Genomic DNA, 17,946 nt, shown 5'->3' on the forward strand with positions numbered 1-17,946 from the left:
ACTCAATAACCTAGTCTGTGGTTCTTCACTGACGCTGTCTCAAAGATTAACTTTCCCAGTTGGCCCAACTACTATCTTTATATATCTGTACACATAGCTAATAAATGCAGATGTTACTTTACAAATGACCCCAAAAGTGTAAAAGTAGAACTTCCTTCTACACACCTTAGTTCTCCGTGTTTCCTACAGCCTTCTTCTACACACAGGGATCCATTTAACCAGGCATTCATATAAAAAAAAAAAAAAAAAAACACCAAGACATTCTGCCTCCCGATTGGCTGCCTAGTAGGAAGTCGTCCTGATATCCTGTTTACGTCCTTGATGATTTGAGGACCCCATACTCTTCACGTGTTGTAAATGTTATGTTTCCACATCATGTTAAGTGTGAGGAGGATCTGACCGGCTGCTATGGGCTCGGTGCTGCTGCTGATAAGTTCCGTGTACTCAGCGTCCAGGTGGATTCCGTGGGGGAGATCTCTCACCAGAGCTCCCCTTCTGAGGGTCGCTCCTGTTGCAGGACCTGCGTGGGTTTTAGCAGCTGGGAAGAAGGACCTCATAGATCTTCCTGTCCTGAACGAGGAAGACCTCGAAGAACAATTCGTTCGAGGGTCGGGACCGGGCGGGCAGGCTACGAATAAAACCAGCAACTGTGTGGTGCTCAAGCACATCCCCACTGGGATTGTAGTGAAGGTATGTAAATCACGATTATCTGTGCATGGACGTCTGTGCATTGGTCTCTGGTATTGAGAATGAACATCACTAGCCTTCCTGGGTCGTGCGGGCTTATTGTCACCATTCCGCCTTTTATTTCCCCAGTGTCATCAAACGAGATCGGTGGAAACAAACCGAAAACGTGCTCGAGAGATCCTGAGAGGAAAAGTGGATATTGCATGTAAAGGAGAAGACAGTGAAATCATCAAGAAGAAGATGGAGTCCATGCAGAGGAAACAAGAGAAGAGGAAAAACGCCAATGACAATCTAGAGAAAAAGAGAATGTTCAAAGAAGCCCTTGCAGCGGAGATGAAAACCATAAAGTGACAGATGATTGTAATATTCAGTGTGGTATATCTTTTTCAGTGTGTGAGTGTAAATAATGATAAGAGTTGTGGATAACAATGATTGGCTGTAGTTGATAAGAACGTCATTGTTATGTTTTGAATAAGGAACCAGACAGTTTATGTTCTCAATATTTACATTTAAGAAACCTATTTCGGCGATATTTTTGGGTAAGAAGCCAGAACCTGAGGGAGATGCTCATTGAATAAAAATGCACTTCCCCGAGTTGTTGTATTTAATGACAATATAAAAAAATATATTTTGTTACTCCTCAAACAACATGAACACAAACCGTGTGTACAATATCAAATGATGAACTATGAACAAGTTTATCTCCAACGGATAAATTATGTTCGAGGGCTTATGTAACGGGTTAAGCAAAAATAGTTTGTGAACGACAAAACCCATTCCGATATTATAAACTTTGAAGATTATTTAAACCAAGTTAGAAAGCAAGAAAGTGACAACGATATTTAACTCAATGTATTGAGTTAGAAATGTTAGATGCTTCAAATTCAAACGTTTTCAGAACATGGGCTTATAGAGCGACTAAGTCACGGCCCTTCCAGTAGAGCCCATGGGACCTATTAGATTGAAAAATATGAATGGGTTTCAAGGGAGTGGAAGTAATTATTTTCTGGTCCCAGTCTTTATATGCCCCGGATTACACGTTGTTTGTGGATTTAAATGATATTTTTTCATGTCAAGAGTTTGACGGTTTATTGTGCAAATGGGTTAGGGTTTTATTCTCCCCTTGGAAAAAAGCGGTGAAGTGGAGCAGAGAGATCGGCATGTCTGTAACGGAATTCTAAGTGCGGGTGGTGACGTATATCATTCGCGTCGAGGGCAGCGAAGAGCTGTATTTCACAGAGCGGCCTCTGCTCTCAAACCTTACATTATCAAACATCTTCATGAAACTGTTTAGCTTTCATTGGATGAAAAATTATAATTTAAATCCACAAACAACCTGTGTGTAATCCAGGGCATATAAAGACTGGGACCAGAAATTAATTACTTTCTCTCATTTGTAACCCAACCATAACCCTACCGGAAGAGGCATGACTTCGCCACTAGAAGCTTCAGACGGATGTTCCCGAAATAACGGGGAGGGCCCTCTCGGAAATAAGGGGGAGGGCCCTACCTCGCTCTGTATATCCTGGCTGTAGAAATAGCCAATCAGCATCGCGGTACATTTTTTTTAAATCCATCACACGCTCTGGCGTTGGGTCGAGCAGCGTTCTGGTGCTGTTCCTAATTAGACAATATTGCACATTTCAGCCTTCGACCGCCGAACCCTCAGCAGACCTCGACCTTCTCGGCTGGTCTAGAGCCTTGAGATGGCCAAAGGTATCCAGCTGGAGCATGTTGTAACCTCATGTCGGTGATTTATCGTAATGGAGCTAGTGTTAACAACAAAGACTGTTTGGTGGTTGGTTTCACGGCGTTATTATCAAGTATCTTCAGTTACCTATATGTTTGCCTCTATTCTTTAGGGAAGAAGCATGTTCTGACGACCACCAGTAATCCCGTGGACCCAATTCAACACCGAGAAGCCCTCAAGGAGACCAAGGAGAACAAACCAGAGATGAACAGGGTACATTGTTTTGGTCAAATGATGTTGAACTATTGAACTATTGTACTGAAATATTGGATAACGGCAGGGCTCTCAAGTTTTTGTGTGTGTGTGTGTGGGGGTATATTAACATGTGACGGCATACCAATGTGTCCACAGACATGGTGACTAATGTATGATAGTAAGCATTATTGGCCCCTAACTTTAATATTCAGAAACAACACTTTAGCCTCAAAAGGCTATTGGTTTAAGCAACACCAGTAGAGGCATATACCTTTCCCTGAACTTTTAAACGTTGCAAACGTGCAAAAACATAACTATATATTTATTCATTCAGTCCAATGCTTAAAATATATCTGTGGCATTCAGTAGGCCAATGCTGTGGTAAAGTGTTTCTTTCTGTTCAATAGATAGAACTTTATCAATGCCCTGTAGGATAAATTTGTTAATGTTTGTCCCTGTAAAAAAATAAATACAAAACATGACGAAGTCAAACCGTCCAATCTGAACGCTCTAATTAACCACTCCCCCTACTCACTTCCACCAATGCAAAGCGAACAGAACTGAGTATGGGCGGTCGTAGCCTAATAGTTCGTGAACAACCCAGAAAAACGCAACGCAAATTCAACGTGAACATGTATGAGACTTTAATAAAATCCCGGACGATTTTCTCAGAGTGCATGCCGGGCAAAAGAGGACGTCTGGTTACCCAACGTACGGGGAACCCATTGGATTCCTACCTGTTCCACTGTTAAATAGCAGCGCAAATTGGTGGGCGCTAGCCTGGTAATTTCTCAGCGTGAGAAATACGAAGTGTGTCGTGTGAGCGTGTGCTAGGGTGATTTGCTTGTGATTCACGCTGAATGCGTGAGACTTAAGAGCCGATATAGACGTAGCTTTATGGTACAGGGTTCCTACTTGGCTACTCCTTTTACCAACACTTTCTCACACAATGATGCTACACATTAATTATCCAGGGCAGTAAAGTCAGCTTCTCAGTAGGGGTGGTAATTCAGCATTAAGCAGTCGAATAAACTTTTTTAATTATATATGTAATCTGCCCTTCTATTCATCCCATACCTTTGTATTAATAGCACACAGCAGATCCATTCAGAAGTATTGCACCAAGGTTGTTAATCTCTCCAATAATGCGAACATGAATGATGCTGTGTTGCAGGACAACTCGTGTAAAGCCCAGTCCACACTCCATAGCCTGTGGAGTCCGAGCAAACCTCGATCCCCTCTGAGTGAAAACTCCAGCTGTGTATTCCAGGAAGGAAATGGCTTGGAAAAACCTCACACTGATGCAGCAAAGCCAAAGAAAGGTAGGGGATTTATTGAGTGGTTGACAACATTTGTAAATTCTATCACAAGTGCTCATTTTGGATTCCTTTTAGTTTTTTCTTGCCTTATCTGTAACTTATATTGTTCAGCTGTTGCTGTTCTCGGTGGATCAGCAAGGCAGACTTTTTGTCTGTGACTTGCACAAAATATCAGTATTAACTGACACTCGTTCTGATACCGGTTTCATGGCAAACTGGAAGGATTGGTTCTTGGTCTAATGTTTGATGATTGGCATTTTTAGACCGAGCTACTGAAATACACAGCGAGGTTCCGAAGTCCAACGAACAGAAGTCAGCCCGGGCCTGTCTGCTCCTCTCGGAGTCCCGAGAACAAACCAACACAGAAAAAACCCAGGACAAAGAACCCATTTCACAGACTGGGCCTGCACCACAAAACAAGGCTAATGGAACCAAAACCCAGAAAGGTGGTGGTCACAAAGCCAGGGTGAAAAAGTATGTTTAGAAACTGAATGTATCCAAATGATTCCAAACGCGTAACCCTGAATCACATGGTTGTTTACGTCTTGTTTCTTTCCCCCTTGTTGTTTTCTAGAACAGAGAATAAGATTTCCCAAAACAGGAAAGTCACAGATTACTACCCAATTAGAAGGAGTTCAAGGAAAACTAAAGCTGAGATGAAGGTTGGTATGAAAGTTGCTGTGTTACTTGGAGCAAATAAGACGCCATGATCCTCTTGGTACTAGAGGATTGAAAGGTGCATGAGGAGTTGGAGGACGAGGAGGGGTGGCAGTAGCTCAGAGTGTCAGGGTGTCCCTGAGCAAGACGCCTCACTCTGACTGCTTCTGCTGAGCTGGCTGTCACCCTGCGTGGTCGACTCCACAGTCAGTGTATGAATGACAGGTTGTAAGTCACTTTGGATAAAAAAATCCCCTAAATGTAAAAATTTGGTTCTCATCGATGACTGAACTAGAGCATAAGAATTTGTCTGTCAAATCTTAACGAAAGTCATATTTTTCTCCCAAAAACTCCCAAGGATGAAGAACAGAAACACATCAACGAACTTATCAAGAATGGTGTCGAAGAAGGATTGCAGGTACCGGTTAAAGAAGTATTGAGTTTAACTTATGAATTGTTTAATCTTCCTGCTCCTTATCTTGCTATATATAAAAAAAATAAAGCTGCGAGAATGTAAACATTTATTAAAATAACTTGTTGGGACCCTATACCCATCCTAGTATATTGAAGGACAGCATTAGAAAACCTGGACATTGAAGGCGGAGGAAAGATTCCCCTGCGATAACTACTTTTGTTAATAGTATTAAATCACCGCCAATTTAGGTTAATTAACCACCTCAAGTTTTGACCAAATATTCAATTCAATATTCAATATTAATTGCAAACGTGTTCTCCATTTAAATAGGTGCGACACATAGATGACAAAGGAAGGGGAGTGTTTGCAACCAGGGGCTTCATAAAAGGAGAGTTTGTGGTGGAGTACAACGGAGACCTGCTGGATATCGAACGGGCTAAGAAAAGGGAGGCTGAATATACTCTGGACCCTGCCACCGGCTGTTACATGTACTACTTCCAGTACCACAGCAAAACCTACTGGTGAGTGGAACATAGCAATTTTGTAACTTCCACTGCATATTTTTTAAAAGGCTCTTATTTTTTTTATTGATCTTTGACCAAAACCACATTGAATTGGCATCTAATTTCAAACAAAGGACACGTGGTACAATGATCACATCTGAAGAAATTCATTCGGGTCAATACTTTGCATGCTACTAATAATAGTAGCTCTATGGATGTATACTAGTCTGTTTTTACAGCGCCTTTTTATTTTAGTGTGGACGCAACAAGGGAAACTACCCGCCTGGGCAGATTGATCAACCACAGTAAAGCTGGTAACTGCCAGACCAGGCTTCACGACATTGATGGAAAACCCCATCTCATATTGGTGGCGGCCAGGGACGTTGACGCAGAAGAAGAGCTGCTGTACGACTATGGGGATCGCAGCAAAGCCTCTCTTAGTGCTCATCCCTGGCTCAAATACTAGGCTGTTGGCATCCACCCCACCCCCCCCCCCCCTCACATATTTAATTGACAACACTGTTTCGAAGATGATAATATGACTGAGCATAGTTGTAAAATTGCTCATTTTTTAAATCAAGTTTAACTTGCTGATTTTATAAATATTTAGACATGAGCTTTTCCACGAATTGAACTTTGGCTGTATTGTTTTCATGATTTTATCTTTTAATTTCTCTTCACCCACTGTCGTAAAATGATAGTTTAAGAGTGAGGGATACCATTTCTTCTGAGAAGTATTTGTATACCCTGTAGGAGTTCCTTGTATTTTTCTGTTTCACTGTTGTGGCTAAAGCCATATTGTAAATTGAGAAATAAATCAGTGAAAATTGTTGCATTTTCTGAAATGAGATTGAGGGGATGTGCATTTAACTTTGAATCGTAATACTTTCAGTTCTGAAGTCCTCAATTTAAAACTGCTGTGAGCAGAGGTTGGCCCATCACACATGCAGGCAATAAAAGGAGTAGTTTAAACTCATGACTTGCATATCTGAACTAACATCCTAGTGCAATTGTAGGACAATAGCAAATTCTCCCCTGAGATTAATAGCGTTGCTACTTGGCAGCACAATCATAACAAAACGCTGAAAATTCTGTCTCTCTAGAAATTGTATCGATCACTTTATTCAAGTGTTTGCTTTGGATACAGAATCCCATAGTCTGGTTTTAACCAGAACACTGGACTATTGCTGGGCTGGTTAATCTTTCCGGTGCTGAAAAAGCAGTTGCTTAACTATTGACGATCATCTCAATACATCTAGGACTGAATACTTCAGAAAGTTCATTGAATACTAAGCAGTATGGTCCTGAGACAGGATGAGATTATGTCAATACTTTCAAGTTAACACCATGTACATCATCAGAAACAATCCCCTGCATTATTGTCCTTCACTTATTAAAGGTTCAATGTTGGATTTGGTGGCATTTAGCAGTACCACTCTTATCTAGTTTTTTCACGGGATTATACACTGATTAAAACATTCTTATGAATATTATATTAAATTTCTGCCAAGTCTATTGTTCTTGATTCCATTAAATTATAAACACTGCACCTTTAAAATGTCTAATGCATCACATGCTATTGCATCCTATGGATTACAAAAAAGCTTAAAAAAGTTGTATAAAAAAATGCAAAAATATGTGAAAAAAATCCTTGTTGGCTTGTGTGTAAATAAATTGGTCCCGTTATTGTAAGAAGTAATCCTCATTTTCTCCTGAATGAAAACCTAGAAAAAGAACAACAAAATTAGTTGGGAATATTTCACACAATGCTGAGGGTTTCTCTTAATGTATTCTATGTTATATGAAGGCACCAGAGAGTAGCTACACAGACTATGCTGAGGTCACAGACGATATGGGAGCTGGAGATAAGTCTCAGTCTCCGCTGGTTTAAGAAGATTCCATTATCCCTTCCTTCATTGGACTACACGCAAGCATCCATAGCATCAGCAAAAACACGAAGAGGTCACAAGTAAATCATTATGAGGCCGTAGACCGGCTGTTGAGTAATCTCAGAGCCAGCTCCCTCCCACATGATGTATTCTCGCTCTATCTGACAAACTTCCTGCCCTTCTGTCCGCTCACATTCAGACAACACTCATTACGGAGGACATCATCCCTTGGAATCATGGGAGATTTGGGAACGGACACTTTAATAAAAAGTTAACTACTATTTTTAGCTAGACATATATATGTAGCAAAGAACACCAGTGTTCCTCGGCGAGTACTATATGTAGCAAAGAACACCAGTTTTACTGGTTAAATGTTACTGAAAGAATGTACCTTAAGTAGACATTACTCACAGTTTTGAGATGGCTGTTCTCTCATCTTTCGGCTCCTCTCTGGCGTCGTCGCCTGCAGCCGAGCCGTTGTCGGTGGCAGGGGGAGATTCCAGGTCTATCTCCACCATACCTGGCTCCATTGGTAGCCTGCCACTGGGATGGGGCAGAGGAATGAATGACTCAAATGAAAGGTCACTAATTACCTAATCACAGGCCTGTGCTGGTTCTAGGATGGGAAGTCACTGGATGCAGTGTCTTAGCATTCAATACTCCTTTTCAAACAGAGGGATGAAATAAGATGGAAATAATAAACAATACATATTTTATAAATAAAAAATATAACCTGTGTGATTACCTTAAGCTCCCTCAAGTCATTTCATCTGAATTACAAAAGTTAGGAACATTGGATGAGCCACGCTGACAACATGTGGATGACAACATTAATGAACCTGTGGAATGTGTGACACATTGTCTCAGTGTCTGCATTGTTTAGCAGAGTGAGGACTTGGAATACAAGTAAATTACAAGATCAGCTGCTGTGCTACTGTGGGGTCAATTAAACTCTCGTTCCTAAGACATGTAGCGTATCACTTTTTATAAAGGAAATCTCAATATATAAATGGTCAGTTGTGAAATATTTTTGCCAGATTAATTACCAGTGGTCAGTTTGTTGACTTTATTCTGGTGAAGTAATGAATGAATTGTTAAGCTGATGTTTGTTCCGAGATCCCTCACCTCTTGTACATCTGGAGCTCTTCCTGTGACACCATCAGCTGGGCCTTAAGCTGGTTCCGCTCTTGGAGCACTTCCTTCAGCTCCTGCATGGTGAACCGGGGTCTGTTGGGGTCCTTCAGGTCAATCACCAACTGATCGGGTCCCACTGCCGGCTACAATCAGAACACGACCACACGTCATCCCAACAAGCATTGAAAATGGACCAATAAACTAATGGGGAAAATAGAGCAGAGAGACGTGCGTAACGCCCAGTCCCTAGTCAGACGCACCGGGCCGTTCTCCGTGCAGTTCTCCCCGAGGATACGGTCCAGCTCGGTCTTAAGGTTGTCCCTCTCCAGCCTCAGCTCCTCCACCGACAGGTTGTACTGCTTCACCACCGTCTCGAACAGCTCCAGAACGCGGACGATCCGGAACTGCAGGTCCGACACTTCCTCACCTGAGCTGCTGATCTTGAGTAAATCTCGACCGATCACGTAGGAGATGTCGTACACGTCCTCCACGGTAAGCTGGAACGCGTCCTTCTCGAAGGCCGAAGCGGGCGAGGCGTCCTCCCGCAGCTCCATTTCTCAGCGGGGGCCTTCCTGAGACCGCATCCGTAAGTTAGGAACTATAAAACACACGCAAACTTACTTTGCTGTTGATTCTTCCTTCGGTCACTTCTGGATTGCTGTCCTCGGCGGGAGCCAATGGGCGGACTGTGTTCGTCAGGAGGAGGGCAGAGTCACCATGGTAACCAGGGAAGCCTAGCGCGACGGGCGATGAGTCAGGTGAGCCAGAGCACGTGATAGGAAGTTTCAATTTACCTTAATGATAAAAGCATATACATCCTATAGGATGTCTATGTTTGAAAGAGCAGTTGAACCAATACCCATGTTTTATTCGTTTTAAACGTGGGTCATTTGTCCTGGACACCAATTGCTTCATGGACACCAATAATATAACGCTTTGTCGGACTCATTTCATACACGACATCGCTTATTATAACGCTCATAACAGTTAGAAGGACGCTACTAAAAAGGTATCATAAAGTTGGCTTGGGTCGTAACCATGGCGTTAACATGCCCCCCACCTTCCTAGAACACTTTTTCTTAAATCAGTGTTAAATTAATCTGAAGCAGTGGCTCACTGACTCTATAAATCACAGTGTTCAATTAAATGAGGCAGTGGCTAACTGACTCTTCAAATCAAAGTGGAATTCCATCTGAAGCAGTGGGCTCACTGGCTCTTAAACACATTTTTCTAGACGATTAAGATTTTCTCAATTTGTTCTACACGTGAAACTATTAATAATTGTGGATACAGTCATGGTTTATCTATTCTCCAACCACAGAATATTATATCGTTAGATTTCACCACACTCTGCCTATTGGTCCGATGTCGGTTGAATAAGCTTTCATTTGAGATGGCAGCATAGGAAAGGATTCAGTAGGCCTACCTTAAAGAGTTCTGTGAACCCCTGCCACATACAAAAATAGTATATATTTAATGCATCATTTATAAATGTACATATTCACAAGGATACAGATGATAAATGCATAACATCAATAGGTCAACAAGTCATATTTATATATATTTTGTGGATTAGACCAAAGCCATTCTGATAGGCTATCTCAAATTCTGAATACTATAGGGCTATATTTAAAATATTTTGTTCAACTCAATGATGACATATCCACCCAAACAAAAGTACTCTGTTCATTTATCACCCACCCTTACATAAAACATAATTTGAATCCTAAGACATTTTCTAAACATTCTAGAAAGGTTACCTTACCAATGACCTAAGTTTGACCTATTATTTCAGGTATTTCTTCCACCTAACGTCAACAGTTGGTTGGTTGTCATGAGCTGTGTTCCCTTTGCCACAAACCTCCAGCCAGCTAGTGTTCTTAAGAACATTCCAGCAGGGCAGAGTTGAGCAGGAGTGCAGGGTGGGGAAACCGTTATATTCTTAACCCATAATATCTTACACTAACGTAAAATATATTTCTTAGTGCAAATACATCAGTTCATTTTCCATCTGATGGCCCTTGCTGCCACCATATTAACACTATGCGGTTGGTGTACTGTAGAGTATTGGTTCTCAAAGTGCGGCCCGCGGGCCAATGACGGCCCGCGGAATCATTCCTGGCGGCCCGTAATGACATAGATAATTATGTAAGTTTTATATAAGAAAAAAAAACCTTTTTATTTTTATTATTATATCAATATTAATTTAAACAAAAATAAATGAATATAAAGAGAAAAGTCGACTCTCTCTAGCTTTCAATTAAATCCTTTTACATTTGTAAGTTTTAATCCGACTGTACATTACTTTGAAAGGCTGAACCTCAGTTTCGTTATTTAGACCTCACTTGACCTCACTCCCGGAGGTACACGGTGCAAGGTTTTTTTTGACCACTGGGATGCTGGTGGCGTTTCCCGCCATTTTTTTTTTTCCTTTGGCGGCCCACAGTCAAATTTTGGATTCCTAAATTGGCCCTCAGTTGTCAAAACTTTGAGAACCCCTGGCGTAGAGAGATGTTTCCACAGGAGGTTGACATTTAAAAGAGACGGTTTGGATGGTATTGATGGGTCATACGAGGGACCACAGCCTCCTGATGGGCAGCAAGGTCGGGTCGTCCTGGATCAAACCGGCCGCCACCATCGGCATGATGGCCGTGAAAATCCTGTCCAGGCCAGAAAACACAAGAATTGGATAAAACTAGATTCAGCATGAGAAACTGCAACTGGAAAAAATCCTTTCAGAGAAATGTTGACAAACAGAAGACAAATGACTATGTATTTTATCTAACTATTCTTTTATTCTTTATTATTTGATCCATCCATATCATACATCAAATATATCTATACCGATATATTATATTGCACACATCAATCAAACATAAACATGAAGAATGTAATACACTATATGTTTATTAATATGAATGCATTTTTTAATGCAAATTTTAAAATGTGCCGATCATTCTCACACAATCACATTCCTACCTTAAACAATGTTTGTATTAGGCACGTTGGACTGTAGTGTTGCCTTGGTCTTTCATTTGTGGTTTGAAAATGAGTACATGATATGGATGAATGTACATGTATTGGGTTAATTTTGGCCGTAGTGTATTGGGTTCATTTGACTGTGGTGTACTAGGTACATTTGACTGTGGTGTACTGGGTACATTTGACTGTGGTGTATTGGGTACATTTGACTCTGGTGCATTAAGTACATTTCACTGTGGTGAATGAAGTACATTTAACTGTGGTGTATTGGGGAGATTTGTGGAGAATCGTGTACATTTTGCAGTGGTCTATTTTGTAGGATGTGACTGTGGTGACCTCTGAATGTTTGTGGCGTATAAGGCCAATTTGTGGTGTATGAGGTATTTCTGAGCAGGCATAAGTATGACGTTTGACTGGTGTTTTGTGTGTTAGGTGACCGGGTCGATTTTACTCACAGGCGCCTGATCCCCGAGTCTGGTTGAGCCGCCGGGGCAGAACATGGTGGATCTGGTTCTGGATCAGCGAATAACATCCCCTCGTCCTCAGACTCCTCACTGAGGGAATGTAGAGAAGTTTCATGTTTCTGCTCAGAGAGCTGCTCTGATACCACTGGACAGAAATAACTCATAACAGCAGCCCTGTTTATGGGGCGCAACAACATCTAACATCAGGATCAGTGATGTTTGGTTAACAGGGTTGCTTTTGACCTCTTGTAGTATGCTAGCTCCTCCTCCAGCACGAAGACCTGAGCCTTCAGCTCGTTCCTCTCCAGCAGGACGTCCCGCAGCTCCTGCAGCGTGAAGCGTGTGTCTGACTCATCCCCTGAACCGTGGGAGACCTCACCCCCCCCAGACACCGCCTGCTTTAAAGAGAAACAGAACCCTTAAACAACCTATTTCTGATGAACAGCGAATTAGAGGTTCACAGGGCCAAGTTATGGATCCTGGACCAGATCTCCACTTTAAAGAGCAGCATGCAGGTAAATGGTATTAATGCCGCCACGGGCGGCATTAATACCTGAGCAGTTACAGGGCCAAATATAGCACAAAGCACACAGCGACAGACCTTTGAACAAACATTCCAAAAAACAGCAGCCGTAGAGAGGCCCTCTATTTCCTCATTCAAACAGACGTTACCAACCGAGCAGGCAGCCACATCCTTCTCCTCCTCCTCTTCCTCCCCCACCTCCTCCTCCTCCCCCCCTGGGGGTCTTGTGTCTGACGAGGAGGTGTAGACCGGACACAGTGGCTCAGATTCGAACACACCGGCCAGGAGTCCAGAATCTCCTCCGCATTCCACCCACAGTGAGGGCTGCCTGATGGGCTCTGTTGGCGCCTCCACAGCCTGGACACACGCACACACACGCACACGCACATACACAAACGCACACGATATAATACAAGAGGTTCTAAAGGTCATTGTTAATGTAGTGGGGGGTTATTGTTTGCCTCCAATCTCTCCACATTTTGAAAACTATAGATGTATGAACACTTGTGGGCGGTGATAAGACAGAAGACAGGACATCAGAGTGTTGATGTATTTGGGTAATAAAGGCAACAGCGCCAGCAGTTCTCCATGTGGTCTGTTATCAAGGAATTTGGTGTGAGAATCACAAGGGCTCTCTGCCAGGTGTGTCTCCTAACGGTCCATCAGCGCTAACCACCCGCCTGCGTTGATTTGTTTACCGCAGGAATCCTCATTAGTGGACCCCTTGACAGCGGGCTACTCTACCTGCCGGAGTGTGTGTTGAATTAAGAAATGGACAAGTGTTTTTGGTTGTTGCTTATGTAAATACTATAATGTGATTTATCATTTGTTGCATTGTTACCTATATTAAACAATATACGTACCTGTCCTGGACTAAATGGACTTATTGTGACACTATAACAACACATCTCCCCTCACCGACAGGCCTTCTGTACAACATGTCCCTCACAATTCAACCAACAAACTAAACTAAGTCACCTTGTTGCTGCTTACGGCCACCTGAGTGGACACGAGCGTGGTCTGGGCCGGAGAGACCTCCGCCCTCGCCCTCCTTTCTGGCCCCCCTATGCCGCGGCGCTCAGCCTCCAGGCCGGACAGCTGCTGCTGCAGCGCGTGCAGCTCCTGCTGCCGCAAGCTCAGCTCCTGCAGCCTGGCCTGGGCCAGCGCCTCCAGCTCCACCCTCTGCTGCACGCCTGCCTTGCCCTGGCCCTCCAACGCGGCCAGCCTGCGGCGCAGGTCCTGGTTCATCCGCATCAGCCTCAGCTGCTGGGCCTGGAGCTGGAGCAGGCCAGGGGGGAGATGGGGTTGGAGCAGGTTGGGGTTTACCTACACTGGGTTTTACTTCTGGGTTTTCCAGTGTTCTTTGTTGGTCTGGGTCGGAGCTTATTGTTTGGTCTCTGATCGGTAGGAAGATTAAGTCGTTTATGCTGAATGAAGATGAAATGGAATAATTCATTTTTGATTCATAGCTGAATAAGGCAATTGAGTTGCCACACTTTTGCACCTTTGCATCATTTGATCAGACTTATCTAGTCTGCTCTCAGAAAGTAGCCATGTTTCTCCATCAGACTTCCAAAATAAGAGTTTGATGTGACCAGAGTTGTTGGTTCATGAGGTTCAATGCTCACCGCCTCCACCTCTTCGTTCCTCTTAGACAGCTTGTGGTCTTTAGCACAGAGTTCGTGTCTCTGTTTGTTCACAATATCTGTCATCTTATTGGTCCACTGCTGCTCCCTCTCTGACTTCCCTAGGGGGTACGCAGAAGACACATTCATGAAGCCCGGAACATAAGGGTACTGATGCGCATATCTACCGGGCATCATCACCCTGAATCATGTATCACCATATCACAATCATGTATCACCACATCACAATCATGTATCACCACATCACAATCATGTATCACCATATCACAATCATTTATCACCACATCACAATCATGTATCACCACATCACAATCATGTATCACTATATCACGATCATGCATCAACATATCACAATCATGTATCACCATATCACACAATCATAATCACGATAATGTATCACCACATCACAATCATGTATCACCATATCTCGATAATTTATCACAATATCACAATCATGTATCACCATACCATAATCATGCATCACCATATCACAATAACCTATCACAATAATGTATCACTATAGTAATATATTACTGTAAAGAGTATAATGATATTATCTTCCCACACTTACAACGTCCATAGTTACCATCATATTATTATTCATTTTCATGCATTGCCATATTGTCCACTTTGGGTGAGTAATATTTGATGAGAAATGAAAATAAAAATATCCATAAAATGATCAGAATATAAATTGTTGAGCGATCCGTCTGATGAAGGTCTATTATCGAAACATTACAATAAAGGTGTCTTATTACAGACTCTCCAATCAATAAACCATTTTGTCTGTCACAATATAAATGACCATATGCAGTAGTTCAATGTAGTGAATCCAAGCAGGTACTTCCATCTTATTGAACTCTTTTCAGCTCCCATTACGTAGTGTGATGCTGACTGGTGGATACGCCGGCCCCTTGTTGCAGTACAAAGACCCCAAGAACAATGCACTGCTCGCTGTTTTTACCATCGCAGCAGACTAACTTGAAGGAAATTAAAATCTATAATTTCACTGTTTGACCGTCTGTTTATGTCCTTGAAACTAAAAATAACTGCAGCAAAAGTGACAAGCACATATGAGCTGTATTTCTGTCTAGGTAAAAAATAGATTTACAGCCCTCTTGCCAGCATAGTAGCCCTCTCTCCGTCCCCCTCTCTTCCCTCTCCCCTCTCTCCCCACACAATAGCTAATGCTGTCCACACAGTTCCACAGCATTGGCACAATCTGGGTCTGTGTCTGCATGACTGAGCAGGACATCGATGAAGACCACCACGGCTTTTATGGACTTTGAAGTAAACCAACACTGAACATTCCATCTCTCTATGATTATTGCAAGATTACTTCCATCGATACTGCAATATGTATGTCATATTACAACCATCCATGTACTATACATATGTTTCATACCATGTTAACTTTATATATTAATCCCAGAACATTTGATGGCCAGGCCCTTTGGGTGAGGTCGTGGGGTTGATTTTTAATTGCAGTTTAATCTGTTCTGACAGCCAATGGTTCCCGACCAGGCTAGCATCCTACTAGGACTGCTCAGTCAATAACCTGGCGAGCAAGACTCCTGCAAAACTCCTAAAGCTTGCAGGAGCAGCGTGTTTACAATGCAGAACTACATCTTTAACTTTTCCTCTGACACTGCACAGCCTTGCATTCTTTTTCCCAAGAGAGCCTTTGAGTTTTGCAGAGTGGGGAGCAAGTGTCTGATGACTTTGATATCGTGTTACCACCCCACTGCGTATATATTAGCAGAGCTGTGCCACTTAGTAACACAGGGGAAAGGCGATGAGACAGAAGTATTACATGTTTTGAAGGTCCCTTTTAAATATATTTCAGATGTGTTGTACACCTCTCATTCAATAATTGTAATAAGGTAATGTACACAGTAAACTGTACATGAATATAACTTGGAGAACGCCAGTCAAAGATGTGCTGTGATTTGTTACAGGCCTTCCTACCTCAAAAAACTTTGATTCTATACTGTCGGAATATGCCTCCTTCCATGTTAATCTGACTAGTGCATTCAATGCCCAATAAATGGCATTTTAAGGCATCGTAAGGGATGCAACCTAATTTGCTGCATACCATCTTCGTTTGGCTCTTGCTCAGCGCTTGGCTTGTCTTTGATTGACAAGCTGGTCCGAAGCCGGTGGTTCTCCGACTGCAGGTGAGAGATCTGAGTGCGCATTTCCTGGATCTCACCTCTCCACGCGTCCTCCACCAACTCAAGCTCCTGACGTTTGGCGAAAGAAAAAACAATATCACAAAAAACCTCTGCACAGTTGAATTGGAATTTCTCACATTAATGTAGGTATCATTCTAGAACTGTCATTTCATAATATCACCAATAATATACAATATAATATAGCAGTTTTAGTTTTGGTAAGCTAGGATACACTTTTAATTTACATTCACATTTAGGGCATTTAGCAGACGCTTTTATCCAAAGCAAATTACAATTAATACATTTGTCAGAAGAAAGAGAAACAACAATATATCGGTATCAGAGTCTATGTGAACTCTGAACGAGTCTTGAGTTCAGTATTTCAGTATTATTCAACTGAAATAGTCCTAACTTACTAAGATGTCAACATGCTATTGGGATCAAGACTTAAGACGACTTTTATTCTTCTCTTTCAGACCTTGTCACTACAGGCTAAAAGGCCAGTAGCCTACCCCCGCCGTATGGGGTCAGCGGGAGTCTCTGGGGGTCACCAACCTGCTGGCGCCTCCTCTCCTGGTCCTGCCGGTCGTCCCTCTCCCGCCTCAGCCTGTCCCGCTCCTGCCGCAGCTCCTCCGCCTCCGGGCTGACAGCGCTACGGGACACCAGTACCTCCAGCAGCTCCAGGACCCGGACCACTTTAGGCATTAGCCGCAGCAGAGCCTCACATCCGTAGCGGTCGATCATCCACTCGAACTCCTGACCCACGACAGCTGCGATATCGTACACGTCCACCACCGTCATCTCCGACGCCTTCTTATCTAACGCAGATCCAAAGTTCTCCATATCCATTTTTGCGTTCTTCAAACCCTCCCTCTCCGGAAGAACATACTCCTCCCGTCAGTTTAGACGTTTATAACAAATATAACTTAAGTTTCAACCTGCAAGGTAAGCGCGGTCCACTGAGTCCGGACTTTAAAGCGGTTTATATGCGCTCCAGGGCGCAGGTTGCTGGCCAAAACCAGACTCAAGTGCGAATGTCAATCGGTTGTTGCTCGAGCCACGCAACGTTAATGCAACAGGGCGGCTGCAGTTCTAGGACCGTCGTGACGCGATGTTTTTCGTGACTCTGACTTCGGGACAAGAGTAGATGATTGCTTGGATGGCGAATAAATCTCATGAGTTACTCAATAATTCATGACAACGTGAGGAAACAGAACCCGTAGCTAACCTATCTAAATTTAACAATATCTAAAAGGACACAGGCTACCCTAACGACCCAAACCCTAAACTTAACCAACTCTAATAACTCAACTTAACTATCTTTAACGCATAAACTTGACCATCTCTACCTAATCCCGAAACTCAACTATTTAACCAGCTAAAGAACAAACATTAAAAATCGTGTGTCCTAGGAGAGCGTCCTTACCTGTGACACTAGGCAGGTCGAGGTCAACCCTAGTAAACCCAACTGACCCCGGAGTTCACAGAAATAACAAAAAAAAATAGGTTGTACACGAGGTTAAGTTGTGTACAATTTATAGAATGCATTTGGCAAATATATTCAAATAAATATAAACCTAGGTTTCTAAGAAGATTAGTCCAACAATA

General features: G+C 42.7%; 4 protein-coding genes across 6 annotated transcripts; 2 read left to right on the forward strand and 2 right to left on the reverse strand.

Moving 5' to 3' along the window:
- Positions 1-274: 274 nt before the first annotated feature.
- Positions 275-1,281, forward strand: mtrfr (mitochondrial translation release factor in rescue). The gene is made up of 2 exons (XM_030358013.1): positions 275-690; positions 817-1,281. The coding sequence occupies exons 1-2, from the start codon at positions 409-411 to the stop codon at positions 1,036-1,038; spliced, it is 504 nt and encodes a 167-aa protein (XP_030213873.1). The 5' UTR covers positions 275-408; the 3' UTR covers positions 1,039-1,281.
- An 885-nt stretch (positions 1,282-2,166) lies between these two features.
- On the forward strand, positions 2,167-6,376 carry kmt5ab (lysine methyltransferase 5Ab). 2 transcript variants are annotated; one of them, XM_030358003.1, is made up of 8 exons: positions 2,167-2,403; positions 2,550-2,650; positions 3,807-3,954; positions 4,215-4,425; positions 4,526-4,613; positions 4,967-5,026; positions 5,354-5,544; positions 5,782-6,376. In XM_030358003.1, the coding sequence occupies exons 1-8, from the start codon at positions 2,394-2,396 to the stop codon at positions 5,990-5,992; spliced, it is 1,020 nt and encodes a 339-aa protein (XP_030213863.1). In that variant the 5' UTR covers positions 2,167-2,393; the 3' UTR covers positions 5,993-6,376. The 2 variants fall into 2 exon arrangements, with proteins under 2 accessions (XP_030213863.1, XP_030213862.1); XM_030358002.1 differs by having other exon boundaries at positions 2,242-2,433.
- Positions 6,377-6,630: 254 nt separating this feature from the next.
- Positions 6,631-9,234, reverse strand: rilpl2 (Rab interacting lysosomal protein-like 2). Its single transcript, XM_030358012.1, has 4 exons — positions 8,810-9,234; positions 8,541-8,692; positions 7,827-7,958; positions 6,631-7,250 (listed from the first exon to the last, which is right to left on the reverse strand). The coding sequence occupies exons 1-4, from the start codon at positions 9,101-9,103 to the stop codon at positions 7,229-7,231; spliced, it is 600 nt and encodes a 199-aa protein (XP_030213872.1). The 5' UTR covers positions 9,104-9,234; the 3' UTR covers positions 6,631-7,228.
- A 765-nt stretch (positions 9,235-9,999) lies between these two features.
- LOC115545134 (RILP-like protein 1) lies at positions 10,000-17,484 on the reverse strand. Of its 2 annotated transcripts, none has more exons than XM_030358001.1 (8): positions 16,894-17,484; positions 16,260-16,407; positions 14,147-14,265; positions 13,497-13,796; positions 12,672-12,875; positions 12,239-12,390; positions 11,987-12,085; positions 10,000-11,209 (listed from the first exon to the last, which is right to left on the reverse strand). In XM_030358001.1, exons 1-8 carry the CDS (start codon positions 17,185-17,187, stop codon positions 11,116-11,118), a joined length of 1,410 nt encoding a protein of 469 aa, XP_030213861.1. In that variant the 5' UTR covers positions 17,188-17,484; the 3' UTR covers positions 10,000-11,115. The 2 variants fall into 2 exon arrangements, with proteins under 2 accessions (XP_030213861.1, XP_030213860.1); XM_030358000.1 differs by having other exon boundaries at positions 12,239-12,393; positions 16,894-17,483.
- Positions 17,485-17,946: the final 462 nt, after the last annotated feature.

Source organism: Gadus morhua, chromosome 6, assembly GCF_902167405.1.
Source record: "Gadus morhua chromosome 6, gadMor3.0, whole genome shotgun sequence".
NCBI lineage: Eukaryota > Metazoa > Chordata > Actinopteri > Gadiformes > Gadidae > Gadus > Gadus morhua.